Source organism: Bufo bufo, chromosome 9 (genome assembly GCF_905171765.1).
Source record: "Bufo bufo chromosome 9, aBufBuf1.1, whole genome shotgun sequence".
Classification (NCBI taxonomy): domain Eukaryota; kingdom Metazoa; phylum Chordata; class Amphibia; order Anura; family Bufonidae; genus Bufo; species Bufo bufo.
The window spans coordinates 83,677,918-83,704,408 of record NC_053397.1 but is presented as its reverse complement, the minus strand read 5'-3'; the positions used below and the strand labels follow the sequence as shown (position 1 = coordinate 83,704,408).

At 42.8% G+C, this 26,491-nt stretch overlaps 1 protein-coding gene across 1 annotated transcript in view; it reads right to left on the bottom strand.

The window, feature by feature from the left end:
- The window catches only part of OLFM3 (olfactomedin 3), a 177,381-nt gene that overhangs the window by 57,019 nt on the left and 93,871 nt on the right, over positions 1-26,491 (bottom strand). Inside the window, exon 2 of the mRNA XM_040408756.1 lies at positions 24,905-25,051. Within this exon, the coding sequence (XP_040264690.1) occupies positions 24,905-25,051 (147 nt within the window). The remainder of the gene's footprint in view (positions 1-24,904; positions 25,052-26,491) is intronic.

Genomic DNA, 26,491 nt, shown 5'->3' with positions numbered 1-26,491 from the left:
GCTGGAAGTAGCCATCAGAGGATGGATACATGTTCTCATTCTGTTTACGCCAAATTCGGACTCTACCATTTGAATGTCTCATCAGAAATCGAGACTCATCAGACCAGGCAACATTTTTCCAGTCTTCAACAGTCCAATTTTGGTGAGCTCGTGCAAATTGTAGCCTCTTTTTCCTATTTGTAGTGGAGATGAGTGGTACCCGGTGGGGTCTTCTGCTGTTGTAGCCCATCCGCCTCAAGGTTGTGCGTGTTGTGGCTTCACAAATGCTTTGCTGCATACCTCGGTTGTAACGAGTGGTTATTTCAGTCAACGTTGCTTTTCTATCAGCTTGAATCAGTCGGCCCATTCTCCTCTGACCTCTAGCATCCACAAGGCATTTTTGCCCACAGGACTGCCGCATACTGGATGTTTTTCCCTTTTCACACCATTCTTTGTAAACCCTAGAAATGGTTGTGCGTGAAAATCCCAGTAACTGAGCAGATTGTGAAATACTCAGACCGGCCCGTCTGGCACCAACAACCATGCCACGCTCAAAATTGCTTAAATCACCTTTCTTTCCCATTCTGACATTCAGTTTGGAGTTCAGGAGATTGTCTTGACCAGGACCACACCCCTAAATGCATTGAAGCAACTGCCATGTGAAATGTATGCAAAAACCTGTAAGATGTGAGAAGTTCATACATAACACACCATTCCACACTCAAAGCTGCATGTGTTTTAAGAAATGCAGAAACCACAGGAATGCACTGACCACAGTTTGCATGCAGGCATTGAGAATTATTAATTTTTAATTTGCATCTCCCTATACTAACTGTAATCCTATAAAAAGCATGAAATGTAGCTATCAGTAGCAATGACGTATGAGATACGTCTTTGGCTACTGAAGTTTCCTTCCCCCCCTTAAGTATGCATGAGATATGTCTTTCTCAGGGAAAGGGTTAAAGATGTTACCCATAAATTTAATAAAAAATAAAAAAACATTATTTTAAGTATATATCATTGCAGAGAAAGATATAGCCAGGGGCAGACAGGGAACTTAAAGTGGCCCTGGAAAAAAATATAAGTGTTCCCCATGTTGTAGGTGGGTCCAAATTGACAGATAGCAGATCCAACTAAAGTAGGTGGGACCAACACAGGTTGGTACCATTTTGCACTACAAAATGGTACCAAAGCACAGCCAAATACCACTAGTGCAGCCCAATATACTGCCCCAGAATAAACATCAGGGGCAGTAGTCTAACTCAAAATGACTGGGTCCCAGTGCAAATTTTTGAACGGGGCCACCCTAGAAACTTCTTCACAAACCCTGTGCATCCCCCACTTCTGTGGCTAGTCAAGTTCGCTCCCTCAGATGATAATACTGTGGAGGGGTCCTGACAATAAAATCTTTCAGTACTCCTTCTGGGTGGGCCCTTTCTGAGATCGGGCCCCAAAGCAGCCGCCTCTCCCTGCTTCCCCTATAGCTACACCTCTGGGCAGGGGGCGTTACCAGAGAGAAAAAAGTAACGTATTTAAAGGCCACCTGTCAGCAGATCTGTACCTAAGAAACTGGCTGACCTGTTGCATGTGCACTTGGCAGCTGAAGGCATCTGTGTTGCTCCCATGTTCATATATGCCCACATTGCTGATAAAAAATTACTTTTAATATATGCAAATTAGACTTTAGGAGCAATGGGGGCGTTCCCGTTACACCTAGAGGCTCTGCTCTTTGTGCAACTGCCACTCCCTCTGCACTTTGATTAACAGAGTCAGGCAGTGTAAGGCTCCATTCACACGTCCGCAACGTGTTTTGCGGATCTGCAAAACACGGACAGCGGCAATGTGCGTTCCGCATTTTGCGGACCTCACATTGCCGGCACTAATAGAAATATGCCTGTTCTTGTCCGCAATTGCGGACAAGAAAAGGACATGTTCTATTTTTTTTTTGCGGAACGGAAGTGCGGACCCGGAAGTGCGGATCTGCAATTCCGTGTCCGGGCAGCACATTGTGCTGCCCCATAGAAATGAATGGGTCCGCAATTCCGTTCCGCAAAATGTGGAACGAAATTGCGGACGTGTGAATGGAGCCTAAATGTGATCACACCTGCCCCTGTCATTCAAGGTGGAGAGGGTGCTGGGTCTTGCAGATCTTTTCCGAGCTTCACCCTTGGCATAAAAGTAAATCAATTTTAAAATTTGGAGATTATAGCCATGCCACACTTGTAATAAATTACCTACTGGTTGGTGCTGCAATGCACAGGAGGAAACAAACCTTTTTTCTAAAAACAGGTTGAGAAGACGTGTATCCATGTCTTCCTTCTGGACATACTGTACCAATTAACATTTTTCAATGTACACTTCCATAGGATCAATGAGAATCCTTGTTACATATCTGGAAATAATTTAACAGTGAGACTGTATTTGTCATTCCCCTTTGATCTTTCAAATAATGAGAATATATTTTGTTTCATTTGAAAAATTAATTTTATAGTGAGCAAGGCTATTTTGATAAAAAGTACATTGTCTTTAAAACCATAGCAACCAGTTAAATTTCTGCTTTTATGAACTTCCAAAACATGGGTTTATTGTATTTTACTTTGATAAAATTGCAGAACTGTCTACTTTATGTGTAGTAAATTGGATAGTTGTCACGGATCATTGAGTGTGGAGCCACTAACTGGTTTGGCTTTGCACTAAACCCTAATGGCGTTATTTCGGTGCTCCCCTGGTATTCACCCTTTAGACCCTGTACAGAGATTAGGACTTCCCTGCAGGGGAGCAATCAGACTACTACCTCTTGGGATAGTCCCGGTATAGTTGGCATCTGATCCACTGAGGTCAGGGACTATGTAGTAAGCACCAGAAGCTCTAGGCACAGAAAACAGACCAAAACCGCAGGTACAATTTGAACAGTCACTTATACTGATTATGTGGTTTTTGGCAGAACTTGACTGTAGAAAACTTGGCTGAATAGCTGGGATACAAGGAAACTCCACCACAATCACATAAGCAGTCTGGACAGTCTCTAATACTAGAACTGCAGATAATGGCAACATAGAAAAGGAGACACTTAGAGAGCTTGCGGGTGGGGTGGATGTAAGAACAAGGCAGGACTGTGTTGGGGATGCAACAGCATGTACCATATACAGTATTGTGTATTAATATCACTTGACCAGTAGATGGCACTGTATATTAAACATTACCAGTTGTGTATATCTGTAAAAACTTGTTGGTTTTCTCTCTCTCACTTTATAACAAGATGGCTGCTGTTACAGTTTGCTGAAATGTCTTGTATGTTTGGAACTTAATCCACACAAGTAAACCAAGTTCTTCCTCATCATAAGCTACTAGTGTCTTCTCTAATACATAACCAACAGGTTATAGGCCCAGCTCTAGACACTACTAAAAGGAAAACTACAAGTAAGTAAGTGCTGCCTCTACGATCCTACCAAATCCTATGTGAGGAAACAAGAGCTGCATCCAATTCACTGAAATATGGCAAGTGCTTCAGATATGAAGTTTACAATAGCAAAGCTCAACAATACCAACTACCAGCTATGGAAGTTTAAGCTTAAAATATTGTTATCCAATGATGACTTGTGGCAGGTACTAGATACACACAGACCGAATGTCAACCCGGATATATGGGACAGAAAAAACAGGCAAGCAGAAACAGTCATACGCCTGTTAGTGGAGGATGATCAACTCAGTCATATAAGGAAAGAAAACACAGCTAAAGGTATGTGGACTGCATTACAAAAACTGCATGAACGCGCAAGCCTAAACAGTAAACTATATCTACTGCGCAAACTGGATAAGATGAGGCTGGAAAAAGGGCAGGAAATGGGTGAACATGTTAAGGCTATGCTAGAGATTGTGGACCAGCTGGGTGCAATAGGTGAAGAAATGAAAGACAATCATGTAGTAGCATTACTGCTATGCAGCCTTCCAGAATTATACAGTGGCCTTATAAATACTCTACAAACTAGACCGGAAACTGAACTGACGCTAGAATATGTTAAGGGAATACAGCAGAAGAAAGGAAAATCTGCATAGTGAAGAGAACGAGAGACCAGAGGCAGCTCTGAAGGTGCATGAAGGCATAAGACAAAGCAAAGAAAACAGGGTATGTTTTCGCTGCAAAAAGGGCGGTCATTTAAAAAAGAACTGTTCAATCTGGAAAGCTGAGCAGCGAAAGCGGGAGCTACCCACAAGAGAAAGAGCTAAAGCGGTCATGAAAGAAAATGAAAGTGCATCATGGAGTGGTACTTTTAAAGTGACTCAGAATAGTACCTCACACGGATGGTACATTGATTCAGGGGCAACAAGTCACATGACAAGCGACGGAACATTCTTCACAGAAATAGATTTTAGTGTAAAAGACAAAGTCTTCCGAGCAAATGGGAAAAGTATTACAGCGGAAGGTAATGGTCAGGGGTTTCTGAACTGCAAAACGCCATCTGGGGGCAAGCAGAGCATCCTTGTAAAGAATGTTCTGTATGTTCCAGGTCTAGAAGGAAGCCTCCTATCAGTTAAAACCCTTGCAAGCAATGGACTCACTGTCCAGTTCAGAGATAATGAATGCACAATTCAAAATGGAAAGCAAATTCTAGCAAGAGGAAGGTAAAATGAACATCTGTACAAACTCGTCACTGAAAGTGAGAAGGCAAAAGAGGCAACTCATAACCCACATGACAAGTGCATCCACCTATGGCAGAGAAGATTTGGGCATCGAAACCCAGAAGCTATAAAGAACTTTGCAAAGAGAGGTCTATCAGAAGACCTGAAAATATAGCCTTGCCACACACTCAGCAAGTGCGCGTGCTGCATCAAAGCAAAGGCCACCCGAACCTCTCTTCCACAGACCAGTCAGAGAAAAACCACTAAACCCATGGAACTGATACACAGTGATGTGTGCGGACCAATGAAAGCCACCACACCCGGCGGGAACAGATATTTACTGACTTTCATCGACGATTATTCCAGGTACACAAATAACGTATTTAATGAACCAGAAAAGTGAGACATTAGAAAAACTTCAAGAGTTTGTAGCTATGACAAGCAACAAGTTTCAAACCTGAAATAATACGCACTGACAATGGAGGGGAATATATAAGTACAGAGATGGAATCATACCTAAAGAAACAAGGTATTATACACCAAACAACTGTACCATACACTGCTGAGCAAAACGGCGTAGCAGAAAGATAGAATCGCACTCTTGTAGAAATGACCAGATGTATGATTTCACACGCTGCATTACCCAACAGATACTGGGGAAAAGCGATAATGACTGCAACATACCTACAAAACAGGCTCCCATCAAAAGCTATTGAAAGTACACCATATGAAATGTGGAATGGATCAAAACCTAACGTAGGGCACATTAGAGTGTTTGGTTGTAAAGCATATGCCTACATTCCAGATGAGAAACGCTCCAAGGTCACAGTAAGCCGCAGTGTTTAATTGATGAATACAAAGCACCAGATAATACAATTCTTGAAAAATGTGGAGAGGATTTGCGCGCTGAATCAGCAAGAAATGCTGACCCATGCGAAGACTTTACTTGTGGTAGAGATGACATCTGGGTAATAGAATTTAGCATCACCCCTAGGAATTTCATTTAAGTAGATGGTGATAGACAAGATTTTTTCCGATTTATTAACCAACCCAAATCTGTGAATTTGTGAATCAGGTAATCCGTTTGACTGGATGTTTCTAGTTCTGAGTTGCCTATAATAAGGAAGTCGTCTAAGTATGGAAACATTTTTAATCCTTCTGTCCTGCGAGGGGAGATCATTTCCACCACCAGTTTTGTGAAGACCCTTGGGGCGGAAGATATCCCGAAGGGTAGAGCAGTGAACTGAAAATGATTTACCACACCGGTGCTGTCTATTAACCACCTCAGCCCCCAGTGCTTAAACACCCTGAAAGACCAGGCCACTTTTTACACTTCTGACCTACACTACTTTCACCGTTTATTGCTCGGTCATGCAACTTACCACCCAAATGAATTTTACCTCCTTTTCTTCTCACTAATAGAGCTTTCATTTGGTGGTATTTCATTGCTGCTGACATTTTTACTTTTTTTGTTATTAATCGAAATTTAACGATTTTTTTGCAAAAAAATGACATTTTTCACTTTCAGTTGTAAAATTTTGCAAAAAAAACGACATCCATATAGAAATTTTGCTCTAAATTTATAGTTCTACATGTCTTTGATAAAAAAAAAATGTTTGGGTAAAAAAAAAATGGTTTGGGTAAAAGTTATAGCGTTTACAAACTATGGTACAAAAATGTGAATTTCCGCTTTTTGAAGCAGCTCTGACTTTCTGAGCACCTGTCATGTTTCCTGAGGTTCTACAATGCCCAGACAGTACAAACACCCCACAAATGACCCCATTTCTGAAAGTACACCCCCTAAGGTATTCGCTGATGGGCATAGTGAGTTCATAGAACTTTTTATTTTTTGTCACAAGTTAGCGGAAAATGATGATTTTTTTTTTTTTTTTTTTTTCCTTACAAAGTCTCATATTCCCCTAACTTGTGACAAAAAATAAAAACTTCTATGAACTCACTATGCCCATCAGCGAATACCTTGGGGTCTCTTCTTTCCAAAATGGGGTCACTTGTGGGGTAGTTATACTGCCCTGGCATTCTAGGGGCCCAAATGTGTGGTAAGGAGTTTGAAATCAAATTCTGTAAAAAATGACCTGTGAAATCCGAAAGGTGCTCTTTGGAATATGGGCCCCTTTGCCCACCTAGGCTGCAAAAAAGTGTCACACATCTGGTATCTCCGTACTCAGGAGAAGGTGGGGAATGTGTTTTGGGGTGTCATTTTATATATACCCATGCTGGGTGAGAGAAATATCTTGGCAAAAGACAACTTTTCCCATTTTTTTATACAAAGTTGTCATTTGACCAAGATATTTATCTCACCCAGCATGGGTATATGTAAAAAGACACCCCAAAACACATTCCTCAACTTCTCCTGAGTACGGGGATACCAGATGTGTGACACTTTTTTGCAGCCTAGGTGGGCAAAGGGGCCCATATTCCAAAGAGCACCTTTCGGATTTCACTCCTCATTTTTTCCTGAATTTGATTTCAAACTCCTTACCACACATTTGGGCCCCTAGAATACCAGGGCAGTATAACTACCCCACAAGTGACCCCATTTTGGAAAGAAGACACCCCAAGGTATTCCGTGAGGGGCATGGCGAGTTCCTAGAATTTTTTATTTTTTGTCACAAGTTAGTGGAAAATGATGATTTTTTTTTTTTTTTTTTTTTTTTTCATACAAAGTCTCATATTCCACAAACTTGTGACAAAAAATAAAAACTTCCATGAACTCACTATGCCCATCAGCGAATACCTTGGGGTCTCTTCTTTCCAAAATGGGGTCACTTGTGGGGTAGTTATACTGCCCTGGCATTCTAGGGGCCCAAATGTGTGGTAAGTAGGTAAATGACCTGTGAAATCCGAAAGGTGCTCTTTGGAATGTGGGCCCCTTTGCCCACCTAGGCTGCAAAAAAGTGTCACACATCTGGTATCTCTGTATTCAGGAGAAGTTGAGGAATGTGTTTTGGGGTGTCTTTTTACATATACCCATGCTGGGTGAGATAAATATCTTGGTCAAATGCCAACTTTGTATAAAAAAATGGGAAAAGTTGTCTTTTGCCAAGATATTTCTCTCACCCAGCATGGGTATATGTAAAATGACACCCCAAAACACATTCCCCAACTTCTCCCGATTACGGAGATACCAGATGTGTGACACTTTTTTGCAGCCGAGGTGGGCAAAGGGGCCCATATTCAAAAGAGCACCTTTCGGATTTCACAGGTCATTTTTTACAGAATTTGATTTCAAACTCCTTACCACACATTTGGGCCCCTAGAATGCCAGGGCAGTATAACTACCCCACAAGTGACCCCATTTTGGAAAGAAGAGACCCCAAGGTATTCGCTGATGGGCAAAGTGAGTTCATGGAAGTTTTTATTTTTTGTCACAAGTTAGTGGAATATGAGACTTTGTATGAAAAAAAAAAAAAAAAAAAAAATAAGCATTTTCCACTAACTTGTGACAAAAAATAAAAAATTCTAGGAACTCGCCATGCCCCTCACGGAATACCTTGGGGTGTCTTCTTTCCAAAATGGGGTCACTTGTGGGGTAGTTATACTGCCCTGGCATTTTCCAGGGGCCCTAATGTGTGGTAAGTAGGTAAATGACCTGTGAAATCCTAAAGGTGCTCTTTGGAATATGGGCCCCTTTGCCCACCTAGGCTGCAAAAAAGTGTCACACATGTGGTATCGCCGTATTCAGGAGAAGTTGGGGAATGTGTTTTGGGGTGTCATTTTACATATACCCATGCTGGGTGAGAGAAATATCTTGGCAAAAGACAACTTTTCCCATTTTTTTATACAAAGTTGGCATTTGACCAAGATATTTCTCTCACCCAGCATGGGTATATGTAAAATGACACCCCAAAACACATTCCCCAACTTCTCCTGAGTACGGCGATACCAGATGTGTGACACTTTTTTGCAGCCTAGATGCGCAAAGGTGCCCAAATTCCTTTTAGGAGGGCATTTTTAGACATTTGGATACCAGACTTCTTCTCACGCTTTGGGGCCCCTAGAATGCCAGGGCAGTATAAATACCCCACATGTGACCCCATTTTGGAAAGAAGACACCCCAAGGTATTCAATGAGGGGCATGGCGAGTTCATAGAATTTTTTTTTTTTTGGCACAAGTTAGCGGAAATTGATATTTTTAATTTTTTTCTCACAAAGTCTCCCGTTCCGCTAACTTGGGACAAAAATTTCAATCTTTCATGGACTCAATATGCCCCTCACGGAATACCTGGGGGTGTCTTCTTTCCGAAATGGGGTCACATGTGGGGTATTTATACTGCCCTGGCATTCTAGGGGCCCTAAAGCGTGAGAAGAAGTCTGGAATATAAATGTCTAAAAAATTTTACGCATTTGGATTCCGTGAGGGGTATGGTGAGTTCATGTGAGATTTTATTTTTTGACACAAGTTAGTGGAATATGAGACTTTGTAAGAAAAAAAAATAAAAATTCTGCTAACTTGGGCCAAAAAAATATCTGAATGGAGCCTTACAGAGGGGTGCTAAATGACAGGGGGGGGTGATCAATGACAGGGGGGTGATAAATGACAGGGGGGTGATAAATGACAGGGGGTGATCAATGACAGGGGGGTGATCAGGGAGTCTATATGGGGTGATAACCACAGTCATTGATCACGCCCGTGTAAGGCTTCATTCAGACGTCCGGATGCGTTTTGCGGATCCGATCCATCTATCAGTGCATCCGTAAAAATCATGCGGACATCTGAATGGAGCTTTACAGGGGGGTAATCAATGACAGGGGGGTGATCAATGACAGGGGGGTGATCAGGGAGTCTATATGGGGTGATCACCACAGTCATTGATCATGCCCCTGTAAGGCTTCATTCAGACGTCCGGATGCGTTTTGCGGATCCGATCCATCTATCAGTGCATCCGTAAAAATCATGCGGACATCTGAATGGAGCTTTACAGGGGGGTAATCAATGACAGGGGGGTGATCAATGACAGGGGGGTGATCAGGGAGTCTATATGGGGTGATCACCACAGTCATTGATCATGCCCCTGTAAGGCTTCATTCAGACGTCCGGATGCGTTTTGCGGATCGGATCCATCTATCAGTGCATCCGTAAAAATCATGCGGACATCTGAATGGAGCTTTACAGGGGGGTAATCAATGACAGGGGGGTGATCACCACAGTCATTGATCATGCCCCTGTAAGGCTTCATTCAGACGACCGGATGCGTTTTGCGGATCCGATCCATGTATCAGTGCATCCGTAAAAATCATGCGGACATCTGAATGGAGCTTTACAGGGGGGTGATCAGGGAGTCTATATGGGGTGATCACCACAGTCATTTATCATGCCCCTGTAAGGCTTCATTCAGACGTCCGGATGCGTTTTGCGGATCCGATCCATCTATCAGTGCATCCGTAAAAATCATGCGGACATCTGAATGGAGCTTTACAGGGGGGTAATCAATGACAGGGGGGTAATCAATGACAGGGGGGTAATCAATGACAGGGGGGTGATCAGGGAGTCTATATGGGGTGATCACCACAGTCATTGATCATGCCCCTGTAAGGCTTCATTCAGACGTCCGGATGCGTTTTGCGGATCCGATCCATCTATCAGTGGATCCGTAAAAATCATGCGGATGTCTGAATGGAGCTTTACAGGGGGTTGATCAATGACAGGGGGGTAATCAATGACAGGGGGGTGATCAGGGAGTCTATATGGGGTGATCAGGGGTGATCAGGGGCTAATAAGGGGTTAATAAGTGATGGGGGGGGGTGTAGTGTAGTGTAGTGGTGCTTGGTGCTACTTTACTGAGCTACCTGTGTCCTCTGGTGGTCGATCCAAACAAAGGGGACCACCAGAGGACCAGGTAGCAGGTATATTAGACGCTGTTATCAAAACAGCGTCTAATATACCTGTTAGGGGTTAAAAAAAACACATCTCCAGCCTGCCAGCGAACGATCGCCGCTGGCAGGCTGGAGATCAACTCTCTTACCTTCCGTTCCTGTGAGCGCGCGCGCCTGTGTGCGCGCGTTCACAGGAAATCTCGCGTCTCGCGAGATGACGCGTATATGCGTGACTGTGCGCAGCGCTGCCACCTCCGGAACGCGATCCTGCGTTAGGCGGTCCGGAGGTGGTTAATGCAAATCTGAGGTATTTTTGTGAATTTTTGTGTATGGGGACGTGGTAATAGGCATCCCTTAGATCTATGGACGCCATGAAGGCTCCCTTTTTGATTAAAGGGATAATGGAAGAAATAGACTCCATTTAGAATTTTCTGTAGGTAATGGCTTTGTTTAACCCTTTTAGATTTATAATGGTACGGGAAGACCCATCTGTTTTTTGGACTAGAAAAAGGTTTGAATAATAACCTTTTCCCTTTTCTAGTTCGGGGACTTCTGTTACCACTTTTGAGTCTATTAAATCTAAGACTCCCTGCCAAATTTTCACGCTCTGGCTGTGTTAGGTTAACCGGAATTTCTTTGGAGGAGTTGAGGAGAATTCTATCCTGTACCCGTTTTCTATGATGTCCAAGGCCCAGGGGTTCCGGGTCATGGATTCCCACTGGGATAGAAAACTTCTCAACCTTCCCCCAACTTTTGTGTCTGTAACGTGGTTCCAAAGGTGCACTCGGTCCCCCATTGCCCGCAGAACTGTTGCTTAGCTTTGGGAATGAGGATCTGTGTTTGACCTCATTCCCAGGGTGGCTTTACTGCTGGGTGGCTCCCTGCTCCTAAGTCTGCCTTGAGCGCCGAGCTGATCACTCGGTGCTCAACTGGTTGGTCTGTCGGTCATGTGATGCTGGCCACGTCACATGACCCTCACTCCCCACTATAAATACAGGCAGCCTGCTAGCCACAGGTTGCCTGCTAATTTCTAGGTTCCTGGCTATTTGTTGGACTACTGAATACTCATCTGATTCCGTTCCCTGATGATCCTTTTGCCTGCTTCTCCTGTACTGCGCATCCGTCCTGGTATTGTGACCTCGGCTCCCACCTGACTACTCTCTTAGGACTCCTCTTGTTCTTCTCTACTCTCCTGGTATTTGACCCCGGCTTCTCCTGACCATTCTTTGCTTAACCCTTTGTACTGCGTAGCTCTCTTGGTTCTGACCCGGTCCGTTCATGTTCCGTATTTTGTCTTGTCTGTCTTCCCTGCACGTATCCTAAGTTAGGGACTGTCGTCCAGTTGTCCCCTGTCATCAGGACTCGTGAGGCAAGTAGGCAGGGCCAGGGGTGAGGGTGGAGCGCAGTGGTCACTATCCTTCCCCCTATGTGTGTGTGGACGTGGCCGTTACAGTGTTATTGTTTATCGGATTGTTTATTTTGGGAATTGAGGAGATAACCCCTGCCTTTCCCCCCCTTTTTGATAGCTCCACCGCCCCGATTTTCCTTTGCCCCTGTTGGATCTAGACTGAGGGTTAAAGGCACGAAAAGGGCTTCTTTTTACTCTCTTCAGGGAACCATTTATTTTTATCAGCTGCTTTTTCGAGAATAGAGTCTAAGACCGGACCGAACACATACTCTCCAGAAAAAGCAATAGAGCATAACTTAGCTTTTAGATGTTGAATCGCTGAATTAGAGAGAACCGCATCTTTTGCGGCGAACCTAACGGATTCAGCTGAGGCATCCGCCAAGAATGCTGTGGCTGACATGAGAAAGGGAATAGAGTTTAGGATTTCTTCTCTAGGAGTCTTGTTTTTAATATGGTTTTCTAATTCGCTGATCCAAAAATACATGAATCTAGCCACTGATGTTGCCGCTATGTTTGTTTTTATTCCAAACATAGATGCTTCCCATGATTTTTTCAGTAGAGCATTGGCCTTTCTTTCCATTGGATCCTGTAGTTGAGAGGAATCTTCGAAAGGAAGGGAGGTCTTTTTGATGACCTTTGCTACCTGGACATCAATCTTTGGTGTTTCATTAAAGATCTTTACTTCAGCTTGATCAAACACCAGTCTGTTCCTAAAATCCCTACAAACACCCAATCTCCTTTCTGGGTCCGTCCACTCGTCCAGAATCATCTCTTTAATATTTTGATTTACTGGGAACACTTTGGATTTTTTTAGTCCACCAAACATCTCATCCTGGACTGACCGGGTTTTTTTTTATGTCCTCAATGCCCATGGTAGTTCTCACAGCTCCCAATAATTCCTCCATATCTTCAGAAGAGAAATTATTTTTTTTACTATCTTCCGGAATTTCTCCCTCTGATAGAACATCCATATCAATGTTCTGTCTAGAGGTGGAAGCCTCCTCGTCCATGTCCTCTGCTTCAGAGGAGGATTGAATGGACATCTTGGACCTTTTCGCAGGTGGAGCAGGAGGAACGGATTTGAGGGAGGCCAGGGAGGTTTTTATCTAGTTCTGGATCATGGATTTAACTTCCATAAGGATCGATGGTTGCTCTTCTTTTACAATCTCGTTAATGCAAGATTGACAGAGCTTCTTTTTATGATTTTCAGGAAGTCTCTTGGTACAAGTTGCACATCTAGAGACTTTGGGTTTAATTCTGGGCTTTTTCACTCCCTATAAGAAAGGAGCAACCAGGTATCAGGAGACCATACACATAAAGCATGTCAAAGTGATACATATTCTCCCAAAAGGGGAACTCACGGTTGGAGTAGCCAAGGGGGTGTCTGTAGGATCCATCTAGTCTGCAGGGGCATCAGAAGCTGACATCCTATTCTGGAGGAGGAACACCACTCTGGAAGCAGCGGTGTCTTGTTTGAATCTGTCGCTTTTACAGCCGGCGCCGTGTCTAACATCATCAGCGTGCGCATGGGTTCCCTGCAGGCCGAGAACAAAGTACAACGCAGCGGCCTCAAGCTGAGGTCGGCGTGCAGCGTGTTCTGTATTGCACAGTCAGCTTCCACCGAGAAGGAGAAGGAGGACCCTGCGCATGCGAATAGATAACAGGCCCCCGCTGTACAGGGACGAGATCTACTCCAGAATGTTCTCCTCTGCCCAGCTTTAGAATAAACGGCAGGAGGGCAAAAGAAAGGGAAAAGACCTTCACCAGGTATTTAAAAAAAAAATAATCTTCATGAATGTCACTGCCTCCTGCAAAAAGAAAGCTCCAGCCGGCCGTCTTCACTCACCGCGCATGCGCACTAGCACTCAGCTAGTGCGCATGCGCGGGATTGCTGGCCGCTGTCTGCAGTGTACAGGCTTCTATGTGAAGCCTGTACTGACTCCTGTACAGCGCGATGTAAGAGCTGTGCAGGAGTGACAGCATAGCGATCAGCCACAGTGGCTGATTGCTATGCTGTGGATCTCACTGGGGGCACTGACTGGCACTGTGGAACTGTGGATGGCACATTGGGGCAACGAGGATGGCACATGGGGGCACTGGATTTCACTGGGGCACTGTGGCTGGAACATTGGGCACTGTGGATGGCACATGGGGCACTGTGGATGGCAATGGGAGCACTATTGATGGCACTGGGTGGCACTGGGGAACTGTGGATGGCACATGGGGCACATTGAATGGCACATGGGGCACACTGGATGGCACATGGGGCACTGTGGATGGCACATGGGGCACTGTGGATGGCACAAGTTGCACTGTGGATTGCACAGGGGGAACTGGATGTCACTCGAGGCATTGTGGATGGCACATGGGGCACACTGAATGCCACATGGAGCACACTGGATGGCACATGGGGCACTGTGGATGGCACATGGGGCACTGTGGATGGCACAAGTTGCACTGTGGATTGCACAGGGGGAACTAGATGTCACTCGAGGCATTGTGGATGGCACATGGGGCACGGTGGATTTCACTATTAGAGGTCACTCTAGATGTCATTGTTATGGGGGCCCTGTGGATGTCACTGTTATGAGGGCTCTGTGGATGTCACTGTTATGAGAGCGCTTTGGATGTCACTTTTATGGGGGCACTGTGTAGGTCACTGTTATGGGGGCGCTGTGGATGTCACTGTTATGAGAGCACTTTAGATGTCACTGTTATGGGGGCGCTGTGGATGTCACTGTTATGGGCGCTCAGCATGAGTGATAGGGCTCAGGCACACATACAGTATGTATTCGTTTTGCGGTCTGCCATTGCAGATCCACTAAAAAAGGATACTGTCCGTGTGCGATTCACTTTTTTTTTGCTGTCCCATTGATTTATATGGGTTTTCGATCTGCATTTTGAGGACCAGAATAGGACATGTTCTATCTGTCACAGAACTGACACACAGATGTGGAAAGCACAGGGACTTCATCAGTGTACTTTTCATATCCATATGTCACTCCCAGAAAAGATAGAATATGTCCTATCCTGGTCGTCAAATTCATAGAACTCAATGGGACTGCAAAAAATGTGGATCGCAAAATGTATACGGTTGTGTGCATAAGGATTTAGATACACAGCTCAGCAGGCAGGATCATACAAGATAGGATTAGATACACAGCTCAGCTGGCAGGCTCATAGAAGATGGGATTAGATACACACTTCAGCAGGCAGTATCGCACACAACAGGCTGTGTATCAGGCACATACCTGATAGGAGACAGTTTGAGAAGTAGTTTCCTGTCTGGGTGTATGCTGCAGGAAGAGCAGGGGGTGGGGGGCGTGTCCAGCCTGTGACACATCTCTGTGCAGTGCAGCAAGAATTGTGTATCAATAAAGTTATGTATTCAACAAAACAAAAAGGGGAGAAAGTAAACAGATCTGCCAGGATAATCTAATGTTTCCAGGGGGGAAAGAAAGCTCAGACATGAAAAACAGGTATTGGGGGCATATGTATGGAAGTGAGGGGTGTTAGGAGCATAGAAAAAGAAGTTTGATTTTGGGACCGGACAACCTCTTTAACCCCTTCCCGACACATGACGTACTACTATGTCATGGGAACCACTGCGTTCCCGCAATTTGATGTAATAGTACATCATGGTGATCGCACGGGAACCAGAGCGGTGCGCGCACGATCACTGCAGGGGCCCGGCAGTCCCTGGTAGCAGGGCCCCTGCTGTATCCGCCGGCATTGCTGTAAAATCCGATGCCGGCATCGGATTAACCCCTTCCATACCGCGGTCCATGCTGATCGCAATATAGAAGGGGTTTGTGTTGGGTGAGTGAGCACATCAAGGCCCCATGCTGCTGTGGCGGGGACCTGATGCGTGATAGGACATCCCGATTCTGCGCAGAGGCTGCCCAATGCCTTGCACGGCATCAGGACCTGCCCTTTACTGGTGCCGAGGAGATCCAGCCTCAGGCTGGGTCTCCTAGGGAACCTGTTAGTGTATGACTCATTGTGATCCACTAACAGGCAAAGCATTACAATACAGATGTATTGTAATGCATTGCAGAGGGGTTAATACCCCCAAAAGAGTACATCAGAAATAAAGTAAAGAAAAAAAGTAAAAAAAAAGTGTTTTTAATAAAATTAATAAAGTAATAAAATTAATAAAGTAAAAAAATAAAACAAAATCCCCTTTCCCCTTATTTTATAATAAAAACAGAAAAAACAAACAAACCCACACATATTAGGTATCACCGCGTCCGTAATGACCTGCTCTATAAATATAGCACATGATCCACCCTGTCCGATAAACACCATAAAAAATAAAAAAATAAAAACGGTGTAAATAAAAGCCATTTTTGTCACCTTACATCTCAAAAAGTGCAACACCAAGCGATCAAAATGGCGTATGTCTCACAAAATGGTATAAATAAAACCGTCAACTCATCCCGCAAAAAATGAGCCCCTACCTAAGACAATTGCCCAAAAAATAAAAAAAATATAGCTCTCAGAATATGAAGACACTAAAATATAATCTTTTTGTTTCAAAACTGCTATTATTGTGCTAAGGTGAAACACATTAAACTAAATTATACATATTAGGTATCGCCACGTCCGTAAAACAAGCTCTATAAAAATATCACATGACCTAAGCCAGGCATCCTCAAACTGCGGCCCTCCAGCTGTTGTAAAACTACAACTCCCACAATGCCCTGCTGTAGGCTGATACCTGTAGGCTGTTCAGGCATGCTGGGATTTGTAGTTTTGCAACAGCTGGAGGGCCGCAGTTTGAGGATGCGTGACCTAAGCCCTCAGATGAACACCGTAAAAAAAAAAAAAAAAAAACCGGTGCAAAAAAATGCAATTTTTTGTCACATTACATCACAAAAATTGCAACATAAAGTGATCAAAAAGGCGTATGCCCCCCAAAATAGTACCAATAAGACAGTCACCTCATCCCTCCTAAAATTTTACCCTACCTAGGAGAATCGGTCAAAAAAAAAAGAAGCTATGGCTCTTAGACTATGGATACACTAAAATATCATTATTTCAGTTTCAAAAATGCTTTATTATGCAAAACTGAAACAAACATAATAGAAAGTAGACATATTTGATATCATTGCGTCCGTAACAACCTGCTCTATAAAAATAGCGCATGATCTAACCTGTCAGATGAGTGTTGTTAAAAATAAAAAATAAAAACGGTGCCAAAACATCCATTTTTTGGTTACCTTGCCTTACAAAAAATGTAATATAGAGCAATTAAAAATTTATATGTACCCCAAAATAGTACCAATAAAACTGGCACCTTATCCCGTAGTTTCCAAAATGTGGTCACTTTTTTTTAGTTTATACTGTAGGGGTGCATCAGGGGGCTTCAAATGGGACATGGCATCTAAAAACCAGTTCAGCAAAATCTGCCTTCCAAAAACCATATGGCGTTCCTTTCCTACTGCACCCTGCCGTGTGCCCGTACAGCAGTTTACGATCACATGTGGGGTTTTTCTGTAAACCGCAGAATCAGGGTAACAAATATAGAGTTTTATTTGGCTGTTGACCCTTGCTTTGCTATTGGAAAAAAATGATTAAAATGTAAAATCTCCCAAAAAAGTGAAATTCTGAAATTTCATCTCCATTTTCGATTAATTCTTGTGGAACACCTAAAGGGTTAACAAAGTTTGTAGAATCAGTTTTGTATACCTTGAGGGGGGTAGTTTCTAAAATGGGGTCATTTTTGGGTGGTTTGTATTATGTAAGCCTCACAAAGTGACTTCAGACCTTAAAAAGTGGGTTTTCAAGATTTGTTTCCAAATTTCTAAGCCTTCTAACGTGCCAAAAAAATAAAATGTCATTTTCAAAATGATCCAAACATGAAGTAGACATATGGGTAAAGTAATAACTATTATATGAGGTATCACTATCCATTATAAAAGTAGAGAACTTGAAATTAGAATATCTGGGAATTTTTCAAAATTTGGGGTAAATTTGGGATGTTTTCACAAATAAAGGTGAAATATATTGACTCAAGTTTATGACTATCATGAATGTGTCACGAGAAAACAATCTCAGAATGGCTTGGATAAGTAAAAGTGTTCCAAAGCTATTACCACATAAAGTGACACATGTCAGATTTGCAAAAAATGGCCTGGGCAGGAAGGTGAAAACAGGCCCTGGGTTGAAGGGGTTAATATCACTTGACCAGTAGATGGCACTGTATGTTAAGGTTACCAGTTGTGTATATCTGTAAAACTTGTTGGTTTCTTTCTTTCTTTCTTTCTCTCTTTATACCAAGATGGCTGCTGTTACAGTTTGCTGAAATGTCTTGTATGTTTGGAACTTATTCCACACAAGTAAGCCAAGTTCTGCCTCATCACAAGCTACTAGTGTCTTCTCTAACACAGAACCAACATCCCAAACCAAGACTGTAGGCACACAGGAGAACTGAAACATGTACTTGAAGTGAAAGCTAAACTGTGACATTAGACAGGATGGGCACATGGCAGGAATACAGACGGGAACACAGACTCAATAAAGCAAGAGAATTACTGAAACACAAGTCTCTCAAACACCTTTGCTGATCACAGGGAACCCTAAGCATGCTCTGCTTGGAGAGAGTGCCTTATATCCCCGGAGACCCTTAGCGATTGGCTGGGGAAGGATTTGAAAATGCGCACAATGGCCCTTTAAAAGGCCACAGATGAGCAGGCGCTCTAAAGGAAAAGAAAAGGGAGCAATGGAGACAGCAGCTTGCACCGACACGCACTGCTGGCCTTAACAACAGGCCCATTCTGCATTTCAAACTTTCCTAGTAATTTTCTAAGATTGTGTGGATGTAAGGAACTGTGCAGGTGGAACATACCACCATGTATGAATGAATGTCTTGAATATACAGAGATCTATCCATCCAACTTCTCCATATATATTGCCATGTCTATACAAAAGCAAAGAAATGCTGCACCTCTTCAAGGTACAGTCCCAAACATTAACATTTAGAGGTCAAATTTTGAGAATTGTTATATTTTTAAAACCATGCATAAAAGGCATCTGTCAGCAAATTTGTCCCTATGACACTGGCTGACCTGTTACATGTGCACTTGGCAGCTGAAGGCATCTGTGTTGGTCCCGAAGTTTTAATATATGCAAATTGCCTTTACTCCTAGACTTGTTTGCATATATAAAAATGTCATTATTCTCAGCAATGTGGACACATATGAACATGGGACCAACACAGACGGCTTCAGCTGCCAAGCACACATGTAACAGGTCAGCCAGTGTCATAGCTACAGATCTGCTGTCAGATGCCCTTTAACACAATGGTTCAGATTTACTAATCCTATAGATGGAGTAAAGGTAGACTATGTGGACATGCACCAGATTTGTCACAGGGGCACGGATGGATAATACATTTAGTGCATGGGTAGCCACTTTTGTCTAACTTTATACTAACTACTATTGGTTGGTCTAGTTTGAGACTGAATTTTATGGCAGAGTTGAGGCCCAATTTTTGTATAAAATGTCGCATCTGATGCCACATCCATATCCTGCCAACCACACCCCTTTTCCAGTAAATAATTCCAGAAATCCTTTCTCTAAACCTAGATGCTCCAAAATGCACCACATATTGGCATAAATTATGCTAAAATCTAGGTGCTGTCACATCCATGAATGTTGGCTTATGTCTTAATCTTCCAAGATTCGGTTAGTTTCAGATTCTCAGAATTTTTTAAAAAGTTTGGTTTGGTCCGAATCTATTCATTCTCAACCAAATTTGCTCCAAATGCCCAGGAAATTGGTATATAACCCCCTCTAGTCCTCTAAAACACAATTTTTTTGTCATAAAAAGCTCCTATCTCGCTTCGTAAATTTTTTAAAGATTTTTTGTATTTATTTTCCCTCGCCTGTCCCCTCTGATGCAAACTCAGGTGTAACTGTATCTACTTTTATCGTTGACTGTGGTTATTGCTTGACCGCAACTTACTGCAATTACCTCTAGAACACAATTGATTGCTTATGTGCTGGGTGCCGTTTTACAATATTCGTCCGAATCGAACCAGAAAAGATTCGGCTTCGATTTAGTGCCTAAAAAAATCGGATATTCGGAATCCAAATTTGCGAATAGAGTCGCTCATCTCTAGTCTTAATCTGCTGAATTAATTGCATCCTTACAGGGTTGTCATTACTGTATGTACTGTCTGTAATGGAGCAGACAAATAGGAGTGTAAGAGTAAAATACAGACACAGTTCACCGAAATGCAGAGGTGGCATTCTGCTTAACATCCTCGCACTTCAGACTGTCTGGCAGCTGAGAAGTTACACGCTAAGACGCTGCTCTATTACACCAGCGAAACGAGGCTGTCTGCAGTAAGCACAGACAGCGGACTGTTTTCTATATCAGGGGTGTCTGAAGGGATGGAATATGAGAGGCCTGCCATACTGATGGTTTAAAAGATTGATGGGTTTTCTCTGCAGCCCTTGCAGTAGTGCTTTATGGCAGTCTTATATTCATGTCTTGTAGAAACTGGATGCCTTACATAAGCCATGTAATAAAAAATCTATATCTGTCCCTATTCCACGGTGGCAGCTCATCATCAGCACTTCTGCTACAATGTGCATCGCCAGTAAGGATTCATTCACCAGTGTAATCCATCCAAAATCCTTGTTTCATCCAGTATTATCATTCCCTTTTTTTCTCTCTACACACTGTATGTATTTTGTACTCTGTGCCGAGGGTGTTATATACAAATGCTTTTAGGCGGCATCCACACAGAACATATTCCAATGCAGAGAATCTGCTGTGGCTGTCGCATCAGTATGTCCGTTCTGTTGCTCTGCAAAAAAAAATTGTCCATGTCCTATTTTTTTCTAGTTTGCGGACAAGGATAGGCATTATTACAATGGATCTGCAAAAAAAACTGATCCGCAAAAAAAACGGATGCCATACGGAACGTCATCAGTTTTGCGGACTGCAAAACACATACGGTCGTGTGCATGAGGCCTAAATCGGTGTTCTCCAACCAGTGGCTTGTTTACATACACTGCTATTGGCACTGGAAGATATTATAGTGCACTACTGGCACCAGGGTTGTTACAGAATTGCATCCCTTGGTGTTGGGGTGAAATCACTGGCCGTTGCGATCTACAAAAGGTTGGGGATCTCTTTCCTACAAAATGTATTACTGCTGTTTATTTTGGGCCTGTTTTTGCTGTTTAGATATAAGGTGAATGTGGTAAAGGACCTCATTGATTGCCCATTACATATACCTGCCATTTTCTAATTTCTTTATTACAGTATAGTTTGCAATTAGCGTCCATGGGGCTTTAAAACAAAAGGTTGGATAAACCCAGTGTTTATGAGGTTATAATGTTACGTATATTAAACAAAACAAAATCAAGAAAACAGCAATATGACGTTATACTTACTCATTTCTGACCAGTGATTAACCCCTTAAGGACACAGGACTTACCGGTACGCCCTATTTCCCGAGTCCTTAAGGACACAGGACGTACCGGTACGTCCTGACTTTAAATAGGCATTCCGGCGCCCCAGGGGTTAATCTGAACAGGATGCCGGCTGAAATCATTCAGCCGGCATCCTGTCACAACGCCAGGGGGGGTCATGTGACCCCCCCCGTGTCGGCGATCGCAGCAAACCGCAGGTCAATTCAGACCTGCGGTTTGCTGCACTTTTTGCAGTTTCTGCGCGGGGATCAGAAACTTTAGAGTGCCTAAAATCAAGATTTTGCAACCCCCCTGCACGATTTGATGCCGGCGGGTGGTGCAGGGGGGGTGTCGCTGGCGGTGGGGGCGTTGCGGGAGGCGGGCGGTGCGGCAGGCGGGATCGCGATCCCCCGCCCGCCTCCCCTTGAAAATTCGTTGGCTTCTAGTGGGTTATACCAGGGTGCCAGCACATTGCTGACACCCTGGTATAAACGGCTGACATCTGTGCAGATGTCAGCCGTTTAACCCTTTCCATACCGCGGTATGGAAAAGGTTAACTGTCAGGGTCAAGGGGCTCCCTCCCTCTCCCATCGGGGGGCTGCTGTGCCTTTGCAGCCCCCCGATGGAGAGGGAGAGAGCCCCCCGACAGCCCCCCGAAGCCCCGTACTCACCCTTCCCCGTCTGCGAAGTTGGGGACGGGGAAGGTTCCCATGGCAACAGGACGCCTGTCCATGGTGCTGAACAGATCTATGCTAAAAGCATATATCTGTTCAGTGCAAGTAAAATACAGTACAGAACCCTATATAGGGTTCTGTACTGTATTATACAGACATCAGACCCACTCGATCTTCAAGAACCAAGTGGGTCTGGGTCAAAAAAATGTAGAAAAAAGTGAAAAAAGTTAAGATAAAAAAAAATTTTTTTTAGCACTGAATAAAAATAAAAAAAATAAAATACACTACACATATTAGGTATCGTCGCGTCCGTAACGACCTGATCTATAAAATGGTCATGTTACTTTCCCCGCATGGTGAACGCCATAAAAATAAAAAAATAAAAACTATGAGAAAATTGAAATTTTGCCCACCTTACTTCCCAAAAAAGGTAATAAAAGTGATCAAAAAAGTCGCATGTACGCCAAAATAGTACCAATCAAACCATCATCTCATCCCTCAAAAAATGAGACCCTACTCAAGATAATCGGCCAAAAACTGAAAAAACTATGGCTCTTAGACTATGGAAACACTAAAACATGATTTTTTTTTTGTTTCAAAAATGAAATCATTGTGTAAAACTTACATAAATAAAAATAAAGTATACATATTAGGTATCGCCGCGTCCGTATCGACCGGCTCTATAAAAATATCACATGACCTAACCCCTCAGGTGACCACCGTAAAAAAATTAAAATAAAAACGGTGTAAAAAATGCCATTTATCTTACGTCACAAAAAGTGTAATAGCAAGCGATGACAAAGTTATATGCACCCCAAAATAGTGCCAATCAAACCGTCATCTCATCCCGCAAAAAATGAGACACTACTCAAGATAATCGCCAAAAAACTGAAAAAACTATGGCTCTTAGACTATGGAGACACTAAAACATTTTTTGGGTTTTAAAAATGAAGTTATTGTATAAAACTTACATAAATAAAAAAAATTGTATACATATTAGGTATCGCCGCGTCCGTGACAACCTGCTCTATAAAATTACCACATGATCTAACCTGTCAAATGAATGTTGTAAATAACAAAAAAAAAAAACGGTGCCAAAAAAGCTATTTCTTGTTACCTTGCCGCACAAAAAGTGTAATATAGAGCAACCAAAAATCATATATACCCTAAACTAGTACCAACAATACTGCCACCCTATTCCGTACTTTTTAAAATGGGGTCACTTTTTTGGAGTTTCTACTCTAGGGGTGCATCAGGGGGGCTTCAAATGGGACATGGTGTCAAAAAAAACAGTCCAGCAAAATCTGCCTTCCAAAAACCGTATGGCATTGCGCCCTGCCGTGTGCCCGTACAGCAGTTTACGACCACATATGGGGTGTTTCTGTAAACTACAGAATCACGGACACAAATAATGAGTTTGGTTTGGCTGTTAACCCTTGCTTTGTAACTGGAAAAAAAATATTAAAATGGAAAATCTGTCAAAAAAGTGAAATTTTGAAATTGTATCTCTATTTTCCATTAAATCTTGTGCAACACCTAAAGGGTTAACAAAGTTTGTACAATCAGTTTTGAATACCTTGAGGGGTGTAGTTTCTTAGATGGGGTCACTTTTATGGAGTTTCTACTCTAGGGGTGCATCGGGGGGGCTTCAAATGGGACATGGTGTCAAAAAAACAGTCCAGCAAAATCTGGCTTCCAAAAACCATACAGCGCACCTTTCACTCTACGCCCCGCTGTGTGACCGTACAGTAGTTTACGGCCACATATGGGGTGTTTATGTAAACGTCAGAGTCAGGGCAATAAAGATACAGTCTTGTTTGGCTGTTAACCCTTGCTTTGTTAGTGGAAAAATGGGTTAAAATGGAAAATTAGGCAAAAAAATGAAATTCTCAAATTTCATCCCCATTTGCCAATAACTCTTGTGCAACACCTAAAGGGTTAACAAAGTTTGTAAAATCAGTTTTGAATACCTTGAGGGGTGTAGTTTATAGAATGGGGTCATTTTTGGGCGGTTTCTATTATGTAAGCCTCGCAAAGTGACTTCAGACCTATAGTGGCCCCTAAAAATTGGGTTTTTGTAAATTTCAGAAAAATTTCAAGATTTGCTTCTAAACTTCTAAGCCTTGTAACATCCCCAAAAAATTAAATATAATTCCCAAAATATTTCAAACATGAAGTAGACATATGGGGAATGTTAAGTCATCACAATTTTTGGGGGTATTACTATGTATTACAGAAGTAGAGAAACTGAAACTTTGAAATAAGCAAATTTTCCCCATTTTTTGGTAAAATAGGTATTTTTTATGCAAAAAAATTAACTTTTTTTACCCAATTTTAGCAGTGTCATGAAGTACAATATGTGACGAAAAAACTATCTCAGAATGGCCTGGATAAGTCAAAGTGTTTTAAAGTTATCACCACTTAAAGTGACACTGGTCAGATTTGCAAAAAATGGCCTGGTCCTTAAGGTGAAATAAGGCTGTGTCCCTAAGGGGTTAATATGCTGCACTTTCGGATGTACTCCAGCAAAACAAAAATGACTTGCTGTGACAGCTTAGACCCTCCTCCTTGATTCCCACTTCGGCTGTTCTGACGGTGCCGGGGTCCCTGTTGCGCTCCAGTTCCTGCTGACTTCTCAATATAGTAGGATATGACTGGGGATGCTGCTCAGCCAATCACTGGCTGTAGTGCTGACACAATACCAATCAGTGATTGGCTGAGTGGCATTCGCAGCCATTTCCTGACAAATCAAGAAGTCAGACGGAAGTTGAGAGCATCAGGAGTCTGGACACCTTTGGGGCAGCAGAGTTAGGGGTTCAGAGAAGTGAGTATACGCTGGTTTATTTATTAAAGCAAAATAGTTTCTGTTTACTTTGCTGGAATATTCATTTGATTATGATGTTTCACAATGAAATACAATGAAAAGTCCTCCATGAAAGGGATTATGGCACTCACAGACCTTTTCTAAAAGTTGACGTAGCTGTTTGCTTTTGGCATCTCTGGAACAAAGGTTCTGCTCTGGAGCCACCACTGTACAGATGCAGCGGCCATCAGGGTCCTGAGCTGAGCTGTAAACCTGCCATCCTTCCCGGGGGCTTATTTGTGTCTGCAATAGAAGATAGTAAATACAATTATAATAAGGGTTCCAACAACCACAACATCATCATCACTTTATTCCAAAAACAGTGCCACACCTGTCAAGAGATTGTGTGTGGTATTGGGGCTCAGCCCCAGTCACTCCAGTGAAGCTGAGAAGCAATACCAGACACAATCCATGGATAGGTACGGTGCTATGTTTGAAAGAAAGTGTTTTTTTTTACCTTAAGGATCATATAATTTTCAGAACAAGTGATAACCCCACAGTAGGCTTAAATCACCACAACTGCCCCCAGAAGCCATTAGTGCAATATCTACACCATTCATAAAGTCTACATACCTTCAGTGTATTGTTTATCTCCAGACGGGTATCATAACAGCATAAACTGGAGGGACTCTAACCTAATACATTAAGGAATTGTAAGTTATTCAATTATCTGATCTCTAAAGTGACTCCAATCCAATTTACGTACAGCCAATATCTACAAGGGCATCTATATTGTATTAACATGACTTTTCAGAAAAAGGCTAGTAAAGAGGAACCATGTAACACTATTTTAATATCTGACCCATCCAATCCAGTGATACAAGGAATGTCATAAACAAGTTTAATGAGCTTGACATTGAGAAAAGGAGATTGTTCTACAAGAGGTTAATGAAAATCAGCAGGTGATTAAAGCATCTGGTTATGAATTGAGTCATTTACAGCCAACATAAGATCAATAATGAGCGGAGCACTCGCTGTAGTTATTAAAAGCCTGAAGTAGAACTAGGGTTACAAGAAGTCAAGTGTATCTTCACCATGTTATGGACGAGGAATGAGGCTACCGAGCAAGCTGCGCCAAGAAAAAGTATATTGTAAAAGCAGCAGAAGAGTTTCTTTTCAAAGCAGACATTACCATTACTGTAGAAAAAGATAAGAAGCTTTTTCCTAATGTAGAGGAAGATAAATGATCTAGGTCTGGGATAAAGATCCTTGCAGAGTGAATTAGTCTCCAGAAGCCATCTGTCATACTTTTAAAGCTAGAGGCCCAACGATCAGGGCTATCATTGGGGATGTGCATTTGTACAAAAGCTCATTCGTGATAATTGCCCTGTATAAATGTAACACTGACAACCCAAAAAATGTGGTACATAAAATCCTAGTTAGTTGGCATTCCACACAGTATTTATGCCCCTATAGTGCCCCCATACAGTAGTCCTGGCACCATGGTGCGCTCACACAGTAATCATGCCCCCATAGTGTCCCTGTACAGTATTTATGCCGCCGTATAGTAGTTATGTTCCCATGGTGCCCCCACCCCAGGTGCTTTTAATAAGAAAAATACTCACTGAACCCTATTCCCCCCAATGATCGAAGAACATCGGAGCTCTCCTACTACACAGCCCAGCAGGCAGGTGTCACCACATTGCACCTGAAGTGGGGAGAGCAGAGGCCGTGGAATGGTGA